The 18,969-nt window shown below is 55.2% G+C and overlaps 1 protein-coding gene across 4 annotated transcripts in view; it reads left to right on the top strand.

Moving 5' to 3' along the window:
* NOS1 (nitric oxide synthase 1) overlaps positions 1–18,969 on the top strand; it is a 76,738-nt gene that overhangs the window by 13,248 nt on the left and 44,521 nt on the right. For 2 of the 4 annotated variants that reach the window (XM_041420471.1, XM_041420470.1), the window contains exon 2: positions 16,507–17,613. In XM_041420471.1, coding sequence (XP_041276405.1) covers positions 16,895–17,613 — 719 coding nt within the window. In that variant the 5' untranslated portion in view covers positions 16,507–16,894. Of the gene's footprint in view, positions 1–6,220; positions 6,336–16,506; positions 17,614–18,969 lie in introns of those variants that run through there. The other 2 variants (XM_041420472.1, XM_041420473.1) reach the window with 2 other exon arrangements.

Here is an 18,969-nt window from a genome sequence, read left to right as displayed (position 1 = left end):
GAGAGTTTTCCAGAAATTCCTCGTGGTCCTGGAAACTCTTGGGCTCTGTTTCTCATCCAGGTGAGAAAACAAAGAAAAAGGTTTGGATGTTTTTATTTTTCCCTTTGAAGTTTGGCCCTGGGGGTGCTGCAAACCCTGATCTTTTCTGTGCCTTTTCCCCCCCATTTTTTAAATGGGAATTGGGGAGGAATTGGTTCTTTTCCAGCCCTTCATGGGGCAGTGCTTTGCTGGTCCAAGATGGCCTGGTTCTTTGTGAGGTTGTTTTTCCTCTTTTCTGTGTTTTTAGCCTCCAATCCCTCCCTCGGGCTGCATGGATGGGCACCTCCTGCTCCCAGTTCCCAGCTTTTTCCAGCCCATCAGCTGCTCCTGCTGCAAAACACCCTGGGATGAGGAGGGGAAAATAACATTGCTAAAAATAACAAAAAATAAAATCTAAAAAAATGAAAAATAACATAAAATAAAATTTTAAAAATAGAATAAAATCAAATAGAATTAAATAAAATGTAAACAAAATTCCATTTAAAAAATAAAATAAATAAAATAAAATTTTAAAAATAGAATAAAATCAAATAGAATTAAATAAAATGTAAACAAAATTCCATTTAAAAAATAAAATAAATAAAATAAAATTTTAAAAATAGAATAAAATCAAATAGAATTAAATAAAATGTAAACAAAATTCCATTTAAAAAATAAAATAAATAAAATAAAATTTTAAAAATATAAAATAAAATAAAATAAAATAAAATAAAATAAAATAAAATAAAATAAAATAAAATAAAATAAAATAAAATAAAATACAGTTGTTTGGGTGCCACTCTCCTTGGTATCCTGAGCACCTCTCCTCCCTCCTGTTCCTGATTATCCCATACTGGCCCAGAAAAAAATGGTGGGGCTGGGTCTGTGCAGCCTGTGGGGCTCCATCCCCCTGGCCAGGCTTTCCCCGGGATCCAGCCTGGAAGGAGCCATTCCAAAGAGCTGCAGGGCGTTAAGGAAAGCCTGGAAGTCAGAGCAGGCGGGCCCCTGCCGGGTTTCCTGGCAGGGAGAAACCGGATATCCCGGGATTTCACCTCCTCCCACCACGGACTGGACGGGATTATGAAAAAGGCCAAACACTTGTTTTTAAGATTTTAAAAGTTTAATAGTAATAAAATTGTTGTAAAAATAGTAATGTAATTAGAGTAATAAAAATTTGGACAATTAGGATTAGGACAATACGAGACAATAAAAACAAAGATTTACGGACGGTCCAGGTACTTCTATCTGGGCAAAATAAGCCCAAAAAAGGACCCACGTTAACAGAGGATTAACCCTTAAAAACAATAGCCTGTTGCATATTCATACACCTCATACATGATGCATAAATTCCATTCAAACAAAGGATTCTGTCTGGTCAGTGTCACCTTCTTCCTCTGAATCCTGACAGCGTCTTCAGGGCTGAGTAAGGTGGAGAGAAGTTTGTTTCTTCTGATAAGGGAGCAATAAATTCTTTTTCTCTGGAAGATTTAGGTGTCCTGTGGCTGCTATCTCAGTGCAAGTACCTCATTCCTATCTTTAAAAAAAATGTATCTTACACAGCATAGCTTCTGTTTTAACATTATGTTATAACCTAAAACTATATTTAACACGCTACTTAACAAAATTAATACAGCACAACTTTGTAACATAGCACATACAATATTCATTTTAATATTTGTGAAAAGCCAATCATAAAATACCCATTTTTCAGAGGATCCAGGTGCAAGTGGTGGACAGGGAGATCCAGGGGTGCCCAGAATGGGATCATGGATGGTTTGGGATGGAGGGACCTTAAAGCCCATCCCATCCACCACCCTCCACTACCCCAGTGTGAGAAACGCTGCTCACTTTAAAATGTAAAAGGTTTACTGAAACTTTATCAAAAACACAACAGAAGACTGAATAGAGAAATTATTATGCTGCCAGGAGCAGAGGATTTTCCCCACCACGTGCTCATCCACACAATGGAGGTTCAGCCTTTTAACCCTTTGGCCCCTCCCAAAGTTCTGTCCATGGACTCCTCCTTCCCTGCCCAGTGCTGGAGATCTCTGCCTTAAATCCTGATTGGAGCTCAGGGGTTGCCATAGCAACGAGTGACCCTCCCAAATGTCCCAAACCCAAGCCACCCCTGATAGCAACACAAGGGGGTAAAACATAACTATAAATCTATAAAATTAACATGTATACAGGATATTTGCCTTTTAATTGTGAGAGCCAACCATGGCATTGCTCATGTGTCAGGCCTTGCTGCTCCAACCCCTGTCCAGTCTGGCCTTGGACACCTCCAGGCATCAGGAATCCTCTCCCTGCCCAGGATTTATCCTGGGGATAAACATCCTCAGTGCTAATATCCTGGAGGAAAACATCCTTGAATCCCCCCCAAAAGCAGCTGGGATTTCTGGGCAGCAATTCCAGCCCTTGGTGGAGTTGCCATCTCCCCCTGGATGTGTCCAGAGGGGGAAATCCTCCAGATTTTAAACACAGGGACAACTTCCCTTCTCCAACAGCACCAAAACTCTGGAAGGTTTGGGGTTGTTTTTCTTTCTGGGGATCCCTTTGGTCTCCCTTTCCTGAGGGAGCATCCTGCATCCATGGGCTTTATCCCTATGGGCTTTGTCCTGGCCAATCCAGCTAAATTCAGGATGGGTTTGGGAGCTGTGGGAAAAGGGTGTCTGAAACGTGGGGGATAAACCCAGGAGCTGGGCTTTGAGCTGGAATCCACCCTGGGAATCACAAGGGGTGGCAGGGATGGGTTTGACTCCAGGCAAAATCTCCATCAGCCTTCTTGGAGATTCCAGCCCCACACAGAGATGGGGCTCACAGTGACCCCAGTGACCCCAGTTCCCTCCAGTTCCCTCCCTTTCCTGGGACCAGTCCAGCCTGAGATCCCAGGGGCTGCTCATGGGGCAGGATTTGGCTGTGGGGAACCTCTCCCAGGTGAATCACTGGACTGTGTCTGGAGGTAGCCAAAAAACTCTATATCGAGTTGATATTATTATTATTATTATTATTATTATTATTATTATTATTATTAACAGCAGCAGCAGCAGCAGCATCAACAACATTATCATCATTATCATCATCATTATCATTATTAAAAATTTTATTATTCTATATCATTATATTATTTTAGGTATTATAATATTATATATAATACTATATAATATATTTTATATATTTATATATACTATATAGGATATATGGTATATATAAACATTATGTATACTGTATATTTATGATATAGTATTGTATTTTTTCTAGTTTTTTATTTATATTGAGTTTTTTTAGGGTCTGGCATGTCCAAATCTGCTTCTGGGGCTTGGTGCTCAGCTCTCCTGGCCAGGCTGGTGTTTGTTGGCTCAAAGCAGAGTGGTCTGGGGGGCTAAGAAGTTTAAATACCTTCAAATTCGAGCAGTGTTAATATCCCATTAAAGCCGTGCCAGGAATAAATCCAGATTCCTGGCACAGCATCTGCAAACTTGTCCTCGGTTGGTGGGAAGGCTGAGCAGAGGCTTTTTGTTGGATTTGGGGAAAAAAAGGAGGAAAATCTGACACCTCCTTCTCTTGAGTTCTTGTTTGTCCCGCTTTTTTTGGGAGTTGGGCTGGGAGAGCTCCATGGCAGCTGTTTGGAATCAGCCAAACGGGGCTGATTTGGAGGTGAACATCACTCAAGGGTTTTTCTAAATTATTATTATTATTATTTTGCTGGGTGTGATTAATTTGGGAGCTGGGATTTGCCCTCCTCATGGTCACCTTCTCCTTGCTCTTTGCTGCTCCATCCAGGCTGGAGGAAGCTGGGACCTGGAATCATGGAATGGTTTGGACAGGAAAGGAGCTTAAAGCTCATCCCATTCCCATGGCAGGGACACCTCCCCCTGTCCCAGGCTGCTTCCAGCCCCGTCCAGCCTGGCCTTGGACACTCCAGGGATCCAGGGGCAGCCACAGCTGCTCTGGGAATTCCATCCCAACCCCTCTCTCCATGCTCCCAGAGAGCAATTCCTCCCCAAAATCCCACGTAACCCTATTCACTGCTCCCTCCTCCTCGTGGGATGCCCAAATTCCCTGCTGGAGTGTATTCCCTGATACACTTTATATACATTTTATTTTTAATAAAATATACATTTTATGGGAGTGGGTCTGGAGCAGGGAATTGGAGCCTCCTCCCTGCAGGCCAGCACCGAGGGACTTTGCTGCTTCGTGGTGGATTATTTTTATCATATTATTTTTTCCCTCCTTGCTCCTCTTTAGAAATGAAGAAGTCGGCAGCAGCTGTTTCTGTGCTTTTGGGTTTGCTTTGTGCTGTTTTTTTGCAGCGAATGCTGTGCAGATTTGGCTTATCAGGCTGCTCCACTCCTCCCCGGCCCTATTTACCCAGAGCCCCGGCCCTTTCCTGTGCTTGTCACCACCCACCCCAAGGTGCTCCAGCGATAACTTTTCACTCCGGATTAGGGATTTGGGGCTTTTCAAAAGAGTCTTTAAGCCACAGCCCTCAGAAATGTGTCACTTCGTTGAAAAAAAAAAATAATAATTAAACCTCGAAATTTACTGCTTAAGGTTGACACGAGAGCGATTTTCCTCGTTTGTAATTACACCAATTGATCTAAAGATTCAAAGGTGCCGTTTGGGGGCCTGATCCCACTGGGAAGGAAGGGGCTGGAAACAGGGACTCAGATGGCACAAAATCCTGGGAACCGGCTGGTTTTAGCCGGCTTTAATGATCTCGATTCCGCTGATTCCAGTGGAGTCGTGGAGCTCTGCTGCTGCTGAGAAGCATCTGCCCCCAGCCTCCAGCTGCTGGGGATGGCTCAGCTCAGCCACTCGTGCTTCAAAACAGGGTTTGCATCTGAATAACCCAGGAGTGACTCCAGCCCCTTTCAGACTGCCAAGAGAGGTTTCAAAGCGGGTTTTTTTAATCTAAATTACACCCCGGATTTACAAGGAGTCCTTGAACTTTGGGGTGTTTGTCAGCCCTTCAATGAATCCTTAAAATGATAATGAGAGCAATTTGGATTTTGATGGGAAGGTGGCAGGGCTTGGGGCTGGAGGAAATGTGACTTTTGAAGAGAGTGGGTTCATATTTTGAAGTAGAATTTTAAAAGAAATGCAAGGGAAGACAGACAGGTCCTTCCCTGCCCTGTAACAGCGATGAAACATGAATTCATCCCCCTGGAATTTCTTGTTTGTGTGCTCCCATAATCTCATTTCTTTGGTGTCTGTATGAAGCTCGAGATAGTTGAATGCCAGGAGCCAAATTCTCTCGGACTAATATCTTTTTATTAGATTTGCTGCGTGCGTGTGTGCCCACGTGTGAGAGAGAGAGATCACCCTTCATCACCCACCCCGTGCCGAGGAGGAGGAGAGGAGCTCCCAAGGAATCTTTCCAGCAGAGTTTTCCAACTCTGACCCCCAGGGCGGGGAGATTTGGGACATAAACGTGGCTTTTGGTGGGGTTTGCAGGTGTCTTGTTGGATACTGGGGTTTGTGCTGGGGTATTTTGCGTTGTCACAGCTCTGCCTGGTCACTGAGGGCTGTGACAGCTTCTGGAGGTGGCGGACAAATTTTCCCCTAAAATGTGGCGGGGAGGGAGGAACTGGGACCTGGCCCAGGATGTTTTAAAAGCGACCTGCCCTGGCCATGAACTCCCAGGTTTTAAGGGTTTGATCAAACCCCCAGTTTCGCTCCAAACCTGGCTTCCATGAGCCCCAACCTTTGCCCCGTGCAGAGGGGCCGATGCCAAGGAATCCCAAGAGGGTGGGTGGGTTCCGAAGGGGCCAGCGGGTCCCTCCTGCCCCTGTGCGGTCACAGCAACCCTGCCCCAGCCCGCCAGAGCTCCGCGACTTCCCGGGCTGTGCCGGGGGTCGGGGAAAGGGAAGAGCGAAGAGCGAAGGCTCACTGCCACCTCTAGGCAAAGCCCAGCATCGGCGCTCGCTCTAAACTGGAGCACGGGCAGACAATCCTGGGATTTGTCCCAAATCGCCGCAGTGGCAGTGCCAGACCCCGCTCTCAGCTGTGCGCGTGTGTGCGGGGTGTGCGCCGCTCCGCAGCTCCTAAAGCTTTGGTATAAATATGTTCAGCCCTTCCCCTGGTCCGCGGGCTTTAATCCCCTGCCGCACGCATTTCCAGCCGCGTGGAAAGAGCAGCCCAGTAACTCCCGAGCCGCGGAGATCGTGTGTGTGATCCGCGCCGAGGCCACGCGTTCCTAAGGATCTTAGGGAGAGCCGAGCACCCTGAGCGGCACATTCCCGGCGGATCCCGCCTGCTGGGAGCTCCGGCCGAGGGATCCGGCTCCAGCTCCTCGGCACGCTCCCCTGAGAGAGGTGGGTGAGGGAGAAGGGCAGCAACAGAGGGAAGCAGCGGGAGCGGCGGGGTGGGAAGGAAATTTGGGCATTAAGCGCTGGGTTTATATTTGGTTTCTATCCCTAACCTCTGAGCTGCTTCCAGAGGAGAGGGGGAACGAGGCAGCAGCGCTGCGAGGGGCGGGGAGGCGGCTCTTCCCTCTCCCGAGCAGTTTTGGGGGATAACTTCCCAGGCAGCACCGCCCGAATTGGCTCCCAGCTGTGGGAAAGGAGAAAGCAACTTCCATGGACGAGGCTGGCTGGGCAGGGCTGGGAATGGGGGGGTTCCTCCAGAGCTGGGGGCTGCTCTCTGGGGTGCTCAGGGAGGGTGAGGCAGGATGACAGGGGCACGTTCCCCGCGGAGAAATGCTCTCCCCAGACGCTTTTTGCTGGAGGGAGGAAGGCGCAGCCTTGGCTGTCACACCAGGAGCTGTGCGGGGAAGGGGCTCAGTGGTGCGGCTGTGCTGGGGAGGGTCTCGCTCCACCTTCTCCATTCACAGCCCACCCTCTGCCTCCTCAGTAGTTGTTAATGAGCCTCCAAGCCTTCCCTGCCCGGCTGACTCACGGCTTCCAGCGGGAGGGAAAGGCTACCTGGGGCTCCTCCCTGGCGCAGGCCGCCGGTTCCCTCCCCACGGGGACACTTTGCTGCTGGCTCACGCGGATTTCCGGGCAGCAGCAGAGCTCCCTGTTATCCCAAAACGAGCGTGGTCCCGCTCCAATCCCCGTGGGGAAGGAGGTGCTGCCGTGCCCCCGGACGATGAGGTCCAGGGATGAGGAGAGCTCTGGTCTGGGCTGGTTCTTGGGCTGGGATCCCGCTGCGGGTAGAGGATGGGAGGTCTGGACTGCCAAAGCCGTGTCCCAGAGTGGCACAGGGAGCTCTGCTCCCCTGGATCAGGGCTCTGCTTCCTCGGATGGATCTGCCTGGCTGGCAGGAGGAGCAGGAGGTGCTGGTGGCCGTGTGTTGGGGTGGCTTTGGCAGTGCAGGGTCCCCTCAAACAGGTGACATCACAGCCACCAGCCCTGCATGAGTCTGCGTCTGCCTGCACCCCTATCCAGGGAAAACTGCTCCAGCCCACAGAGCCCTGCAGCTCTACGGCTCCAAGCTGTGAGCCCTGCAAGGAGAAGGGTTTGGACTTTGCCCATCCCGGGCTGAGCTGCCCATCGCCAGTCCGTTCCCGGGTCACAAAGTCCTTTGTCACCGCTGTGTGCCCACTGCTCCCTGCGCGGGGCAGCGCTCCCCGGCCGCTGGGTTAGTGCAGATGTCCTTGGGTAGCTTGCTCTTAGATTAGTCCACCTGGCTCTGAACAGGCAGAATCACGTTTTCTTAGCCCCAGACAGTGTTACAGCCTTATCTCGGTGAGGAGGGGCGGAACGGGGGAGGCAGCCCCGATTCTGCTGCTGCATTTGCCCGTCCTCTCCGCCTCTGCACCTCTGCACAGCTCCCGGTGCGCCGGGCAGGAGCGGGGCTGCTCCGCTCCCCTTCGCCGTGGGAAGTTCTGTAATTGAGCCGCCTGCTGCGCCCTGTGTTGTTTGCCTGCCTCTGGTGAGGCACGGGGGCTGGGTGGCACCAGAGCTGCCGGGCATCCAGGGGCTGAGCACCTTCGCCAGGCTCAGGACACCTCTCTCTGCTCCGGTGGGAGCTGCCTGCTGGGCTCGGAGCAGGCTGGGAGCGGCTGAACCTCACAGCCCTGCCCGAGAGCCCGCTGGGTTTATATAATATTATATATCTATAATTGTGTGTTTGTTGTTGCCATGGGAATGAGCACAATCGCAAAGGCTGGAGACTGATGTCGAGCCTGGGTCTGCTCTGGGCCGCCTTGGGGGCAGATGAAGAGTCAGGAGGGGCAATGGGGTGAGGAGACCCTTTGTTCCCTGCCCCATGTGCAGCCCAGGGCCAGCTCCGGCAGCTGAGGCGCGGGGATGTCCCAGCAGCGCCTGGACCCGGGCTGGGAGCGCTGGGAGCTCCCGGAGGAATGGTGGTGTCTGCCCTGGGCACCGAGCAGGCACGGGCTGGCAGGAGAAGAGCGGGATTTTCTGCAGCATAACCTGCCTGGGGACAGGAATGTGGTGGCTGCAGCAGGGCTGGGCGGGGACTTGGGGGCTTGGGGACCACTCAGCCCCTCGTTGCCCCCCGGGGCAGGCAGAGCCCCCCGCTCGCCCGGGGCAGGCTGAGTCAGGCCCGCGGGGGGTGAAGCGGAGCTTCCAGCAACAAGTGGGGGCCGGGGGGTGTCTCTGAGCTCTTTAATTGGTGGGGGAGTTGGGGGGGTGGGCGATGCTCCCCCGGCAAGGGGAGGGAGGGGGGAGAAAAGCCACGCTGGAAATGAGGTTATATAAAAGATGTATGATTTGGAGAGCGAAGTGTCTCCTAATGAGGGCTGCACCGGCTCGCTCCACACCCATAAAAACCCTGGTTGGACGTCAAAGCGGATTCGTTTCGGTGATGCTGGGATAAAGGGGCGCAGCGAGGACTGGCTCCCCCCTGCCAGCCCAGCCGAGCCCAGCGCCGCGCCGGGCTCCGTCCCTGCCGAGGCTCCGGGAGGGATGCGGGGCCGGCCGCGGGGCCGGGGCCGGGCACGGCTCCTCTCCGCCGCACGGTAGGTGCCCCCAGCCCCGCACCGGGCGCCTCTTCTCCGGGAAACTTTACAGGGGCTGCGGTGCCGTGCGCCCCGTCGGAAGCACCGCCGCCTCTGGGCACCGGGGCCCCGCCGTGCCCGCGGCCGGGAGAAGGGGAGGCGGCGGCGGAACCCCAGCCCTGGCAGTGCCGGGCTCCGCGGAGCGGGGACACGCGTGGGGCGTGCCCGGAGAAAGCCGCTCTGCTGCTCCGGGTGGCCCCGCCGAGACGCGGCTCCCACTCTCCCCCCACGCCCAGGACACGCTGTGGGTGTCCCCCCCCTTCCCTCCGCACCCCGCAAAGTTCCTCCAGCGCCTCCGAGCCCGGCTCGCCCCGTGGCCCCGCGGAGGCGGCGGCGGGGAGCGGAGTGTGCCTCCCCCGCAGCCCGGAGCAGCGAGCTGGGACGGGGCACCGGGGGAGGGCACGCGGTGTGCCCGGCCGGGAGGGCAGGCGGGGGCAGCTGGACGGAGTGCGGGGGTGGCAGGCGGGCAGCGAGCCCGGGACAGGCGGCACTCTGCCCGGAGGCGATCGCTCCGGAGAGGGCAGGGAGCGGGAGCCGCCGTTTCCCGAAGGGGGGTCAGCGGGGGCGTGTTGGGGAGGACAGGGGGGCAGTTCCGCAGAATGTCAGCCTGCCGAGGAAGGGCAGTTTTCCCTGGGGATGCCGTTTCCCAGGAGAAGGCGGTTCCGGGAGGCGGGCGGCATTGTCCGGGCTGCAGCGGCGGTGTCCCGGGTGGGTGAGCTGGTCGCCAGAGCTGTCCCGGGTGCTGAACTCGGCGGAGCTCCCGAGCCTTCGCTCCCCGACGGGGAGGGCTTGGCATTGCGGGAGATGCCACCGAGCCCCGCGCTGGGGTGGGGAGTGGCCCACGCCAGGTCCTGCCCTCGCTGTTTGCCCTGTCCCTGGGATGTCCCAGCTGTCCCCAGGGTGTCCTCACTGTCCCCGGGCACTGCAGTGGAAGCAAGACCCCCATCCAGCCCGGGATGGGGAGGAGACTCCCCAGTGCGGCTCCAGCCCTCGGGATGTCCTGTTGGGGGCTGGTTCCTGTCCTTTAGGGAGAGCGGGGGTTCAGCCCGGATCGTTCCCTTTCCCTCTGCCCAGCAAGGACCTCGCAGGTCCTCTGGACGAGCCGGGAATGCAGGCGGGGAGTTACTGCCGCAGGGATCGGAGGGGACGAGCCCTGCTTGCCCTGCTGCTGCCTCGGCTGGGCTCGCAGCCGAAAGCTTTTGGTTCTTACTGGCAAAGCAGAGGGGAAAAGAGCTCTTTGTGCGGGCACATCTGGAACATCTGGTGCGGGGGTGGGTGTGCGCTGCCCCGTCCAGCCGCGGGTCCCTGCCCCGCTGGCCGAGCACCCGCAGCCCAGGTGCAGACATTTTCTCCCGACGCTTCCAAGTTATGACTGTCGGGAGGAAATTCTGGCAGGCGACTCGACAAGGATCTGCCGAGTCCCCGAGGAGCGGATCCGCCTCTCTCCGAGATGGAGGGGAAGCATCTCCTTCCTTCCTTCCTTCCTCCCTTGCCGGGGAGCAGGGGCTGTCTGGCACCGGGGACGGGGGAGATCGCAGGGACAGCTGCAGCAGTAGGGGGCTTGGCTGCTTCAAACATCAGCTCCTCTTCCTCACCCACATTCTCAAGTGCCAGCGGCTGTGGCAGACGGGAATCTACAGGGATGATCACACAGAAGCTGCAGGGAGGCTTTGGGAGCAGGGGGGAAATCACTCTCCCAGGAATTTCTACCTGCACCCCTTGCTGGTTATCATTTTCTGCTCAAGGTCTCAGTGGGGAAGCCTTATTTCAAGAATTTAGGTTTGCATCAGCAATTTCCTCCTCCCTCTCTCTTCTCCCGGCTTGTATTTCCCAGAATATTTCCTTAAAGACGCCACAAACTCAGGCACAGACTCTGCAGTTTCAAATGTTTGCAAACAAACTCCGGGTGCGGAGTCTCTTCCCCCGCAGCCGTGGGCTTGGAGGGGGTATTTCCCTGCTCAGGTACCCGCCCTGGGAGAATCCTCACACCCCCTCTGGAGCCCAGGAAAGGGACAATTCCTCTTGCCCCTTGGATTCTGTGTATTCCCCCTGCTAGCACCACAGCTGTGAGCGAGAGGCCATCTTAGGCAGAGGGGTTTGGGCTGAATCCTCCTCGGAATCCTCGCTTGGAATTAACATTCTGTGGCTGCTCACGGGGAGGGCTGGGTCCTCCCTCACCCTCAGGGGCCGTTTTGGCCCTGTCAGATTTTTTCCCCCCCTCCCTGCTTTGCTTGTGTATTTTGTCTTTTCCATTTCAGTGGTGTGTCTGTACAAAGGCTTAGGAAATCTGCCAGAATCCCTAAATCAGTGCCTGAAAACAACTATTTTTAGTAACTGATAAGTCACATGAGCTCAGCTCGCATAGATTAGCATTTACCTTTCCCGAGGAACGAGGATATTGTTTGATACTTGTTGATACCATCAATTTTCCCCTAAAGAAACCCAACCCCACTAACGAGGGGCCGGGTTGGAGAGGCGGCTCCGAGCAGAGCTCAGATGCCTTTGTTCTGCTCCCACTGCTCCGATCCTATCTCTGCGTTAAATCAAATCTATAGATGCAATCTGATCCTTCCAAAAATAAATGTATTGTGTCCCGAAGAGGCCTGGGAGCCACTGTCTGGCTGAGGCTGGATAAATCGTGCTCGTTCCAAATGAGCCCTGATGGGCTGTGTGTGATAAGGGACCTGGGTTGTCACCATCCGTGCGGGATCTGGCTCGGCGTGTGGCTGTGGGAAGCCCAGATGTCACCAGGGTGGTGGCTCTGCATGTGGAGCATGGCAACTCACAGGTTCTGTGTGCGTCCCTACAAAAACAGGGGCAATGATGCCAGGGAAATGCTTTCCATGGCTTCTCCTCTCCGTGACAATCCTGAATTGCTTAAGGAGATCCAGCAAAGCCCTTCTAGGGGAGCTTGTCTTAATCCCATTTTCCAGAGTTTCAGGCTTACGTCTCCAGACGTGCTGGAACGTGAGGCTCTTCCTTGCTTTCAGAGGCTGGGGAGCTCGGTGCCCTCCGAGCAGGGATTATCCTTCATCCCCAGCAGGCAGCAAGATGGAGCTGCCCTGCCACATCTGGGACCAGGGCTCCGAGCTGGCCCTGGGGTCACAGCCTGCCCCAAATGCCAGCAGTGAGGAGCAGGGGCTTAGGGAGCCAAAATCCTCTCCTCTGGCATGGGGAAAAACTGGTTTAGGATGGGGACTGGGGCTGGTTTAGCTTCCATAGGGAAGAGGAAAACCTCTGGGATCAATGGGGTCCATTTCCATTCCTCTCCCACATGCACTCGTGGGTTTTTTGCCACATCCACGTTCAGGGATGCTGGAGGGGTGAGGATGACGAGGCTGGTGCTGCTTCCAAGGAGCAGCCTCTCTCCCACCGGCAGCACCTTCAGCAAATCCAGGAGGCAGAAAACTCCACATCATCTCCCCCACTGAGTCCTGCTGGAATTAGAGTCGGAGCCCTTGTAGGACAAGGAGCAGGTCCCAGGAGGCCCCTGGAGAACTTTGCTGCTGTTGTTGGTACTATGGCAACAAGTGCTAATGCAAAGCATGGACAGAAACTCGGGGGAACAAATTATCCTCAATTTTCCCCTGGCATGTCCCTGAGGATGCCAAGAGCTCTGCCTTGGCTCCATGTGGCAGATTCATCCCTGGGGAAGGGAGGAATCCCAATCCTGCCCCTTCCCGTGTTGGAGAGGGGTGATGACAGCGCTCAGGAAATCCCAGAGCTGTCTCAGGGGCAGAATTCCTGGGATCTGCCTGGGTGTCAGGGGCTTGTGCCACAAGGAGAACGATCTCCTCCCGAGGGTTTTAAACAGGGACACGAGTCACTCCTTAGAAAACAACTGCCAACAGGATTTATTGGGAGATTTAATGCCAGGCAAGAAGGATTTTGGGGTGACAGCAGCAAAGGAGGGGACATGAGCGGCTGAAAAGGACCAGGAGTTTATTCCTGGATGGACTCGGAGCTCCATCCCTGACTTTATTGATGCTGGCTGGCAGCTCCTGAGCTATTACAGCTCCAGCCAACCTGCTGTGACTTTTAAATTTTCTTTTTCTTTTGTTTTTTCCTAAATGGAGCCCCAATTCCCCTCTCATGCTGCGATTGGACCACCAGACCATCCATCAAGTGGCATTTTCTCATTTATTTCCTCCCTACCTATTTTGTCTTCCAGGACAAAGTGGCGGTGTGTTAACACCACTCCAATTTGTCACACTGGAGTCACTGGTGTAATTCCAAGCCTCTCAGAAAATTGATGGTGGCGGAATTGAGGTTTTACAGATGGGCCAAGCCCTAATAAGAACATCAGTTTGAGATGGGGCGAGCGGCAGAATTGACGCTTTTATCTAAATTCTGTTGGAGCCACACACCGCAGGCGCCGGGGAAATATTGTAGGAAACAGCAAAAGAGGAATGGCAGGCGTGGTGCAGAAATCTGCTCAGTCCTGAACTCCAAATTACAACAAAACCCTGGTTCTGGCAGCTACAGAAAAAGGGGGGTTTTGTCAACACAGTTGTCTTGGCAACATTAAAATGCATTTCGTGCGTTCTGCTCGGGTTGTGCCGGGTGGGGTGAACGGGAAGGGGGGTGAGGGGTTGGGTTTATTCCAAACAGGGAGCTGAGCCTGGCTTTGCTGATGGATTTTTCATCTCCTGGCTGGTTTTTGGGGTGAAATAAGTGTTCCTACCCTGGTGAAACCCCGTCATGCTCTCACTGTTTTAAGGAGTTAGACCTGATACCCCCAGTAGCTTTTAAATGTCTGACCTGGCTCGGGGGTCCATAAATCAGAGTCCTCATGGTGCTGGGAGGGAAAGCTGGGAATCTGTGGGCTCACAGAGCTCAGCACAGCTCAGCCACCCACAGGGTTGAGCTACTTGGGTTCCATCTGAAGCATGTCCCCTCTGGAATCAGGCCTGGGACACCCTGGAGTGGGACAGGAGAGCCCTGACCCTCCTGGGGGAGTTTTCCAAGCCCTCCTGGTGTCTCCCTTCTCCCTGAACTTCTCCCTCTCCCTCCTCTCTCCAGTCTCAGTTTGTGCAAACCTTTCCAGCTGGAAAATAATCGGACTCAAGGATCTTTAGGATTATTTTCCAATGTAAATGATGCCATGACTCTGTGAAAATCCTTACCCAGTTATTCCCTAAAGGAGCAGGAGGCTGAGGGGTTTAAAGCCTGTCTGTCCTCCCTCTCCTTGCCTGTTCCTCTCTTTTCTGGCTCTTTTCTAACCTTCCTGATTCTGAGCAGCAGCAGAAGTAAAGGACAAATCTCTGGTCTCTCTTGGTGTTGAGGTACCATTTAAAATCTACTTTTTTCTTCTCATCCCTTTTTAAGGAATGCTGAGGTGTCAGTGGGTTTGAGGGCAGGCAACAATGAGCACATAGAAATGCCAGTGGGATTGCAGGCTGGGGCTGAACACACACAAGAAATGACAACCTTTTCCATGGAAATAGCTGCAAATTTTCCTGCTGGGAGAAGAGTGAGGGTTTAAACACCGGGGCTCCTCAGCTCTTTCCAGCGAGGTCAGCAAGTCCTGCTGTAAGGTCGAGCGGGGCTGAAGGACATCCACGGTGCCCTCCAGCTGTGCAACATCTGCCCGTGTGAGCGGCTGGGTGCCCTGGCAGTGACAGGGACCCGTGCCAGGCGGTGCCAAGGTGGCTCTGCCCGCCAAGACGGGCACAATGCACACACAGAGCTCACCCAGGGTGAGGAGCAGGGCTGGCCCTGGCAGGGAGCTGCTGCTCCCGTGGCACTTTGGCTGCTCCCGAAGCCACCTTTGTCCCCACGAGGCCTCATCCCACGAGGATAAGCTTGGTGTGACTCAGCGCCCTGCCTGGATGGTGGCGGTCACCTTGTGGGGGAGCAGGTCAGGAAATCAGAGCCCGGCAGGGAGAAGGAAGCGGCTCCTGTGAATGCCAAAGAGCATGGGGAAGGGGGAAACTCGGCTGGGAAAGTGGGGTCGGATGGGGAAGGGATGGAGGAGTAGGAGGGAAGGAAAGGGACAGGACCTGTCGGGGAAAAGTGAATTCCTGCTTTCCTCCATCCTCGCCGAAACTGGAACCTTCCCTGTCCTGCTCTGCTGCCCGAGCCCCGTGAGGCAGCACAGTCCATCCCGGGGTCCTGATCCAGTGTCATTTGCAATTAGGGTGCTAATTAGCTCTTGAGGATGTGACCCAGTGGTGTTTAACCCTTTGCAAGCTGCTGCTGCTGCTCTGCAGGGCCGAGTCACAGCAGGGGAAGGGCCACAGGGGTTAAACCCATTGGTTTGGGTTATGGATCTCGAATTGTTTTATCCTTAATTTGCTGGTAAAAAGCCCAGCCTGGGGTCAGCAGCGTTCCTCACATGAGGATTAACGTGCCCAAGTGGCGCTGGGGTCCCTGCCCTGCCCCTCAGATCCCTGTTTGTCCCATCTGGGGCGTGGAGGGAGCTCCCGGCAGAGGGGGCTGGAGGTGCCAATGCTGCCCTGGGCATGGGGAGGCAGAAGATTGCTTTCCTTGCCATGGCAGCGCCTGCAGCAGAGCATGTGCCCTCTGTTCTCTGCGCAAAACTCCGCTTTTAAAAAAGAAAAGAAGGTGCTGGCTCGATGCAAAGTGTCAGGGCGCAGTCCTGGAGAGAAACGTTCTCCAGAGCATCTGAGAAGTGCTCGGGAAGCGCGAGGAGGCTTTGGGAGCAGAAGTGACAGAAGCCAAGCGTGGCTTGTAAGAACAAGGGTCCCATCAGGAGCCAATGGGCTGTGACTGCCCGAGCCCGGCGAGGGCTGCTCCAGGGTGCCCATCTTCACGGGGAAGGCTCCCCGAGGGCGGGGTGAGCTCCGAGGTGCTCTCCCGGCGATGGTTTCCCTCCACTGGAGCAGTTGGTGCGGGAGCGGGGCTGGGCTCGGGGGAGGGCGAGCGTCGCCTCCTTGTCCCCGTGCCAGGCTGGAAATCTGGGGAGAGGAGGAGCTGAGCTCTGATCCCTGCAGCCAGCCTTAAAAGCAGTTGCCTTTGGAAGTGTTTTCCTAACTCGGGGGAAGGGGAGCTGAGCGGCCTCTTCTGTTCCCTGGCTGCTGCTCCTGGAGCCACCTGGGAGCGACGGCACCTCCGGAACAGGCTCCCTCCCGGGCAGGGCTGCTCGGCCCCGGGCTGGTTCTCACCCAGCAGGTTGTGGGATGCTCTGGAGAACACACGGAGAGGGGATCCCGAGCCGGCAGGAGCCACGGCCGAGCCCCCTGGGTGGGCAGAGCGGGCAGTGCCATGCCGGGCTGCCCAGCGCTGCCCTGCCCTGCCCGGCGGCCCTGCCAGGGCTCCCCGCTCCCCCCGCGCCCCCGCCGAACAGATGGTGCCGATTTTCGCAGGGGGAGGTGGAGGAAACAAAGCCCGGAGCGCTGCGAGGCTGCAGCCTGGCTCCCAAACGCAGCCCGGGCGGGGGGGTGACATCTGTGGGGACGGGGTGCCCGCGGCGTGCCCAGCCCCGTGCTCAGCAGGCACTTGCGCCTGCCCTGCCTCACTTATCTCCCTCCTTTGTTGGTTTTTCCCCTCCTTTCCAGATAAAGAAGCCCGCGCACCGTCGGCGGGGATGCCGGTGAAGCGAGCGGGCTGCCTCCGCCTCTCTGCCCGGCGCGGGACCAGCGGCTGACTGGAAGCTGGAATGTTTCCCACTCCAGGCGATGCCCAGCCCTGCCCGCCCTGCTCCTAGCCTGCCTTCCCAGGGGTGACATTCCCGGTTTTCTGCTGTTCGGAGAGCAGTGCCACCGAGCATGCCGCAGGAAGCCCCTCGGCAGCCGAAGCCCAGGGGAGTTTTCCAGTGAGTCCAGCTCCTCGAAAGCCAGAGTTGCCCTTTCCCACCCCGGCGTTGGGAAGCGCCTCCGACAGCGAATTCCCCTGCGCCCAGCGGGTGTTGAGGTCCTGGAGAGCGGGCTGGAGGAGGGGGCTGCCATGGAAGAGAATGTGTTCAGCGTGCAGCAGATCCAGCCCAACGTCATCTCAGTGAGGCTCTTCAAGCGCAAGGTGGGCGGCCTCGGCTTCCTGGTGAAGGAGCGCGTCAGCAAACCGCCCGTCATCATCTCGGACCTGATCCGGGGCGGGGCTGCCGAGCAGAGTGGCCTCATCCAGGCTGGGGACATCATTTTAGCCGTCAATGGCAGGCCCCTGGTGGACATGAGCTATGAGACGGCGCTGGAGATCCTGAGAAGCATCGCCTCCGAGACCTACGTGGTCCTCATCCTGCGCGGCCCCGAGGGCTTCACCACTCACCTGGAGACCACTTTTGCGGGCGACGGGACGCCCAAAACCGTCCGTGTCACCAGACCCCTGTGCCCGGCTCCCAGGGCGGTTGACTTGTCCAACCCAAGCGTTCCCAGCAAAGAGCAGCCGCTGCCAGCAGCCATGGGATCGCTGTGGGCCAGGGAAACGGGGAAGGAGGTGGAGCCCGTGGTCCACGTTAACGGCGTCGTTCCCGGCAGCAAAGGGCCGGACGCCGGCAAGGCCAGGGACGGGGCTTGTGGTCACTCCTGTCTCAACGGCGGCGTGGAAGACAACGAGCTGCTCAAAGAAATCGAGCCCGTCCTGGACCTGCTGAAGAGCAGCAGTAAGGACAGCGATGGAAATGCGCCCTCCAAGGTAGAGACACGGGATATAGAAGTCCAGGTGGACTGGTAGGTCCCTAAATACATTTTTTACCTTTGGTGGAACGTGATGGTTTTGGCTTCCCGAGGTGTCTGTGAGCGCCTCTCCACAGCTGGCTGCTGCCTGGCACAGCAGGGTGGAGATGGAGGGGAAGGGATGTGAAAAAGGGGGAAGTGGTCGGTGAGGGGAAGATGAAAAATTGGGAGAAGATTGTGGAAGAAAGATGTAAGCATGGGAAATTGGGGAGATCAGGAATAATGCCATGGACAGCTGAGCTGTGTGATGTGGTGGATCACGGGCTGGGCTGGGCTAAATCTCTGCTCCATGTTCTCAATTCCATTTGTTTTAAGTTGAAGCAATATCCCGTGCCTCAGTTTCTCCACATGTCAAATAAGGTCCAGGGTATTCCTGTCCTTGTGGTCCTGCTTTAGAGCTCTCCAGTTGAAATCTGCTTTAACTTTAATGGGAGAGGAAGGTTGGACCAGCAGGCACGGTGCTTCCCAGGAGAAATGAGCTTCCAAACCTTTTGGGAGAGGGAAGCAGAGCCCCAGTCCAGCTCCATCTGAAGCCAAGACTGGCGAGGGCAGTGGGACCAGCCTGGTGGGAAGGGGGTAGATGTTCTCTATCGAGAGCTCAGAATGGCCAGTCCTTGTGGAAATGCCAGGATGAATCTTCCCCTGCTCCTCCTGGAGCCAGATCGCTATTTCAGGACCTGTGTGCATGGGTAGGGATGTGAACAACGCTTGCCCCGCGTCCTGTTGAGGAGGGGGAAGTGGCACAGCTCCCGATTTTCCTCAGTGTTTCCCTGAGCTGCAGCGCAGCGCTCCGGAGCCGGGGCAGCTCCCTGGGGCCCTTCCAAAGCTCTTGTTTGTAGCTGGGTTTTTTCAGTCCCAACTCCCTCTCCTCCTGACCGTTCATTAACACTGCTGGGCTGCCTTTTCCTGTTGCTTTTCCCCAAGTCCCCAGACGCGTTTTAGCAGTGTCAAGTGCTGCAGCAGGTTGTGGCTGCCCTCGCTTATTGACTGGCTGGAAAAGCCCCGAGGGTTTGCTGGAGCTGCAGATCTGTGGCTCGGCCGCGGAAAGATCTGTAATTCCAAGTTCTCTGTAATTTCAGGTTCTCTTGCTATAGACAATTCTTAGGGAAAGGAAAACATTGTGTTCATTTTTCTTTATCAGTAACAAGAGGAGAGAGCCACAGCAGGGTCCCCCCATGGGCTCCCAGCCAAGGCTGAGCTCCCACTAGCTCCCATCCCAGTCCCACCCACTCCCTCTGTGTTTTCCACCTTCCTTGTTTTATTTTCAGTTGTTTTCATGTCGTTCTTGTTCTCCCAATTTATTCCTGTTTCCTGTGGAGGACACGGTACTCAAAGCTTGTTAGGGTGCTC

Source organism: Onychostruthus taczanowskii, unplaced genomic scaffold, assembly GCF_017590055.1.
Source record: "Onychostruthus taczanowskii isolate IOZ18803 unplaced genomic scaffold, ASM1759005v1 scaffold64, whole genome shotgun sequence".
Classification (NCBI taxonomy): Eukaryota; Metazoa; Chordata; class Aves; order Passeriformes; family Passeridae; genus Onychostruthus; species Onychostruthus taczanowskii.
This window is presented reverse-complemented; position numbering and strand designations above follow the sequence as displayed.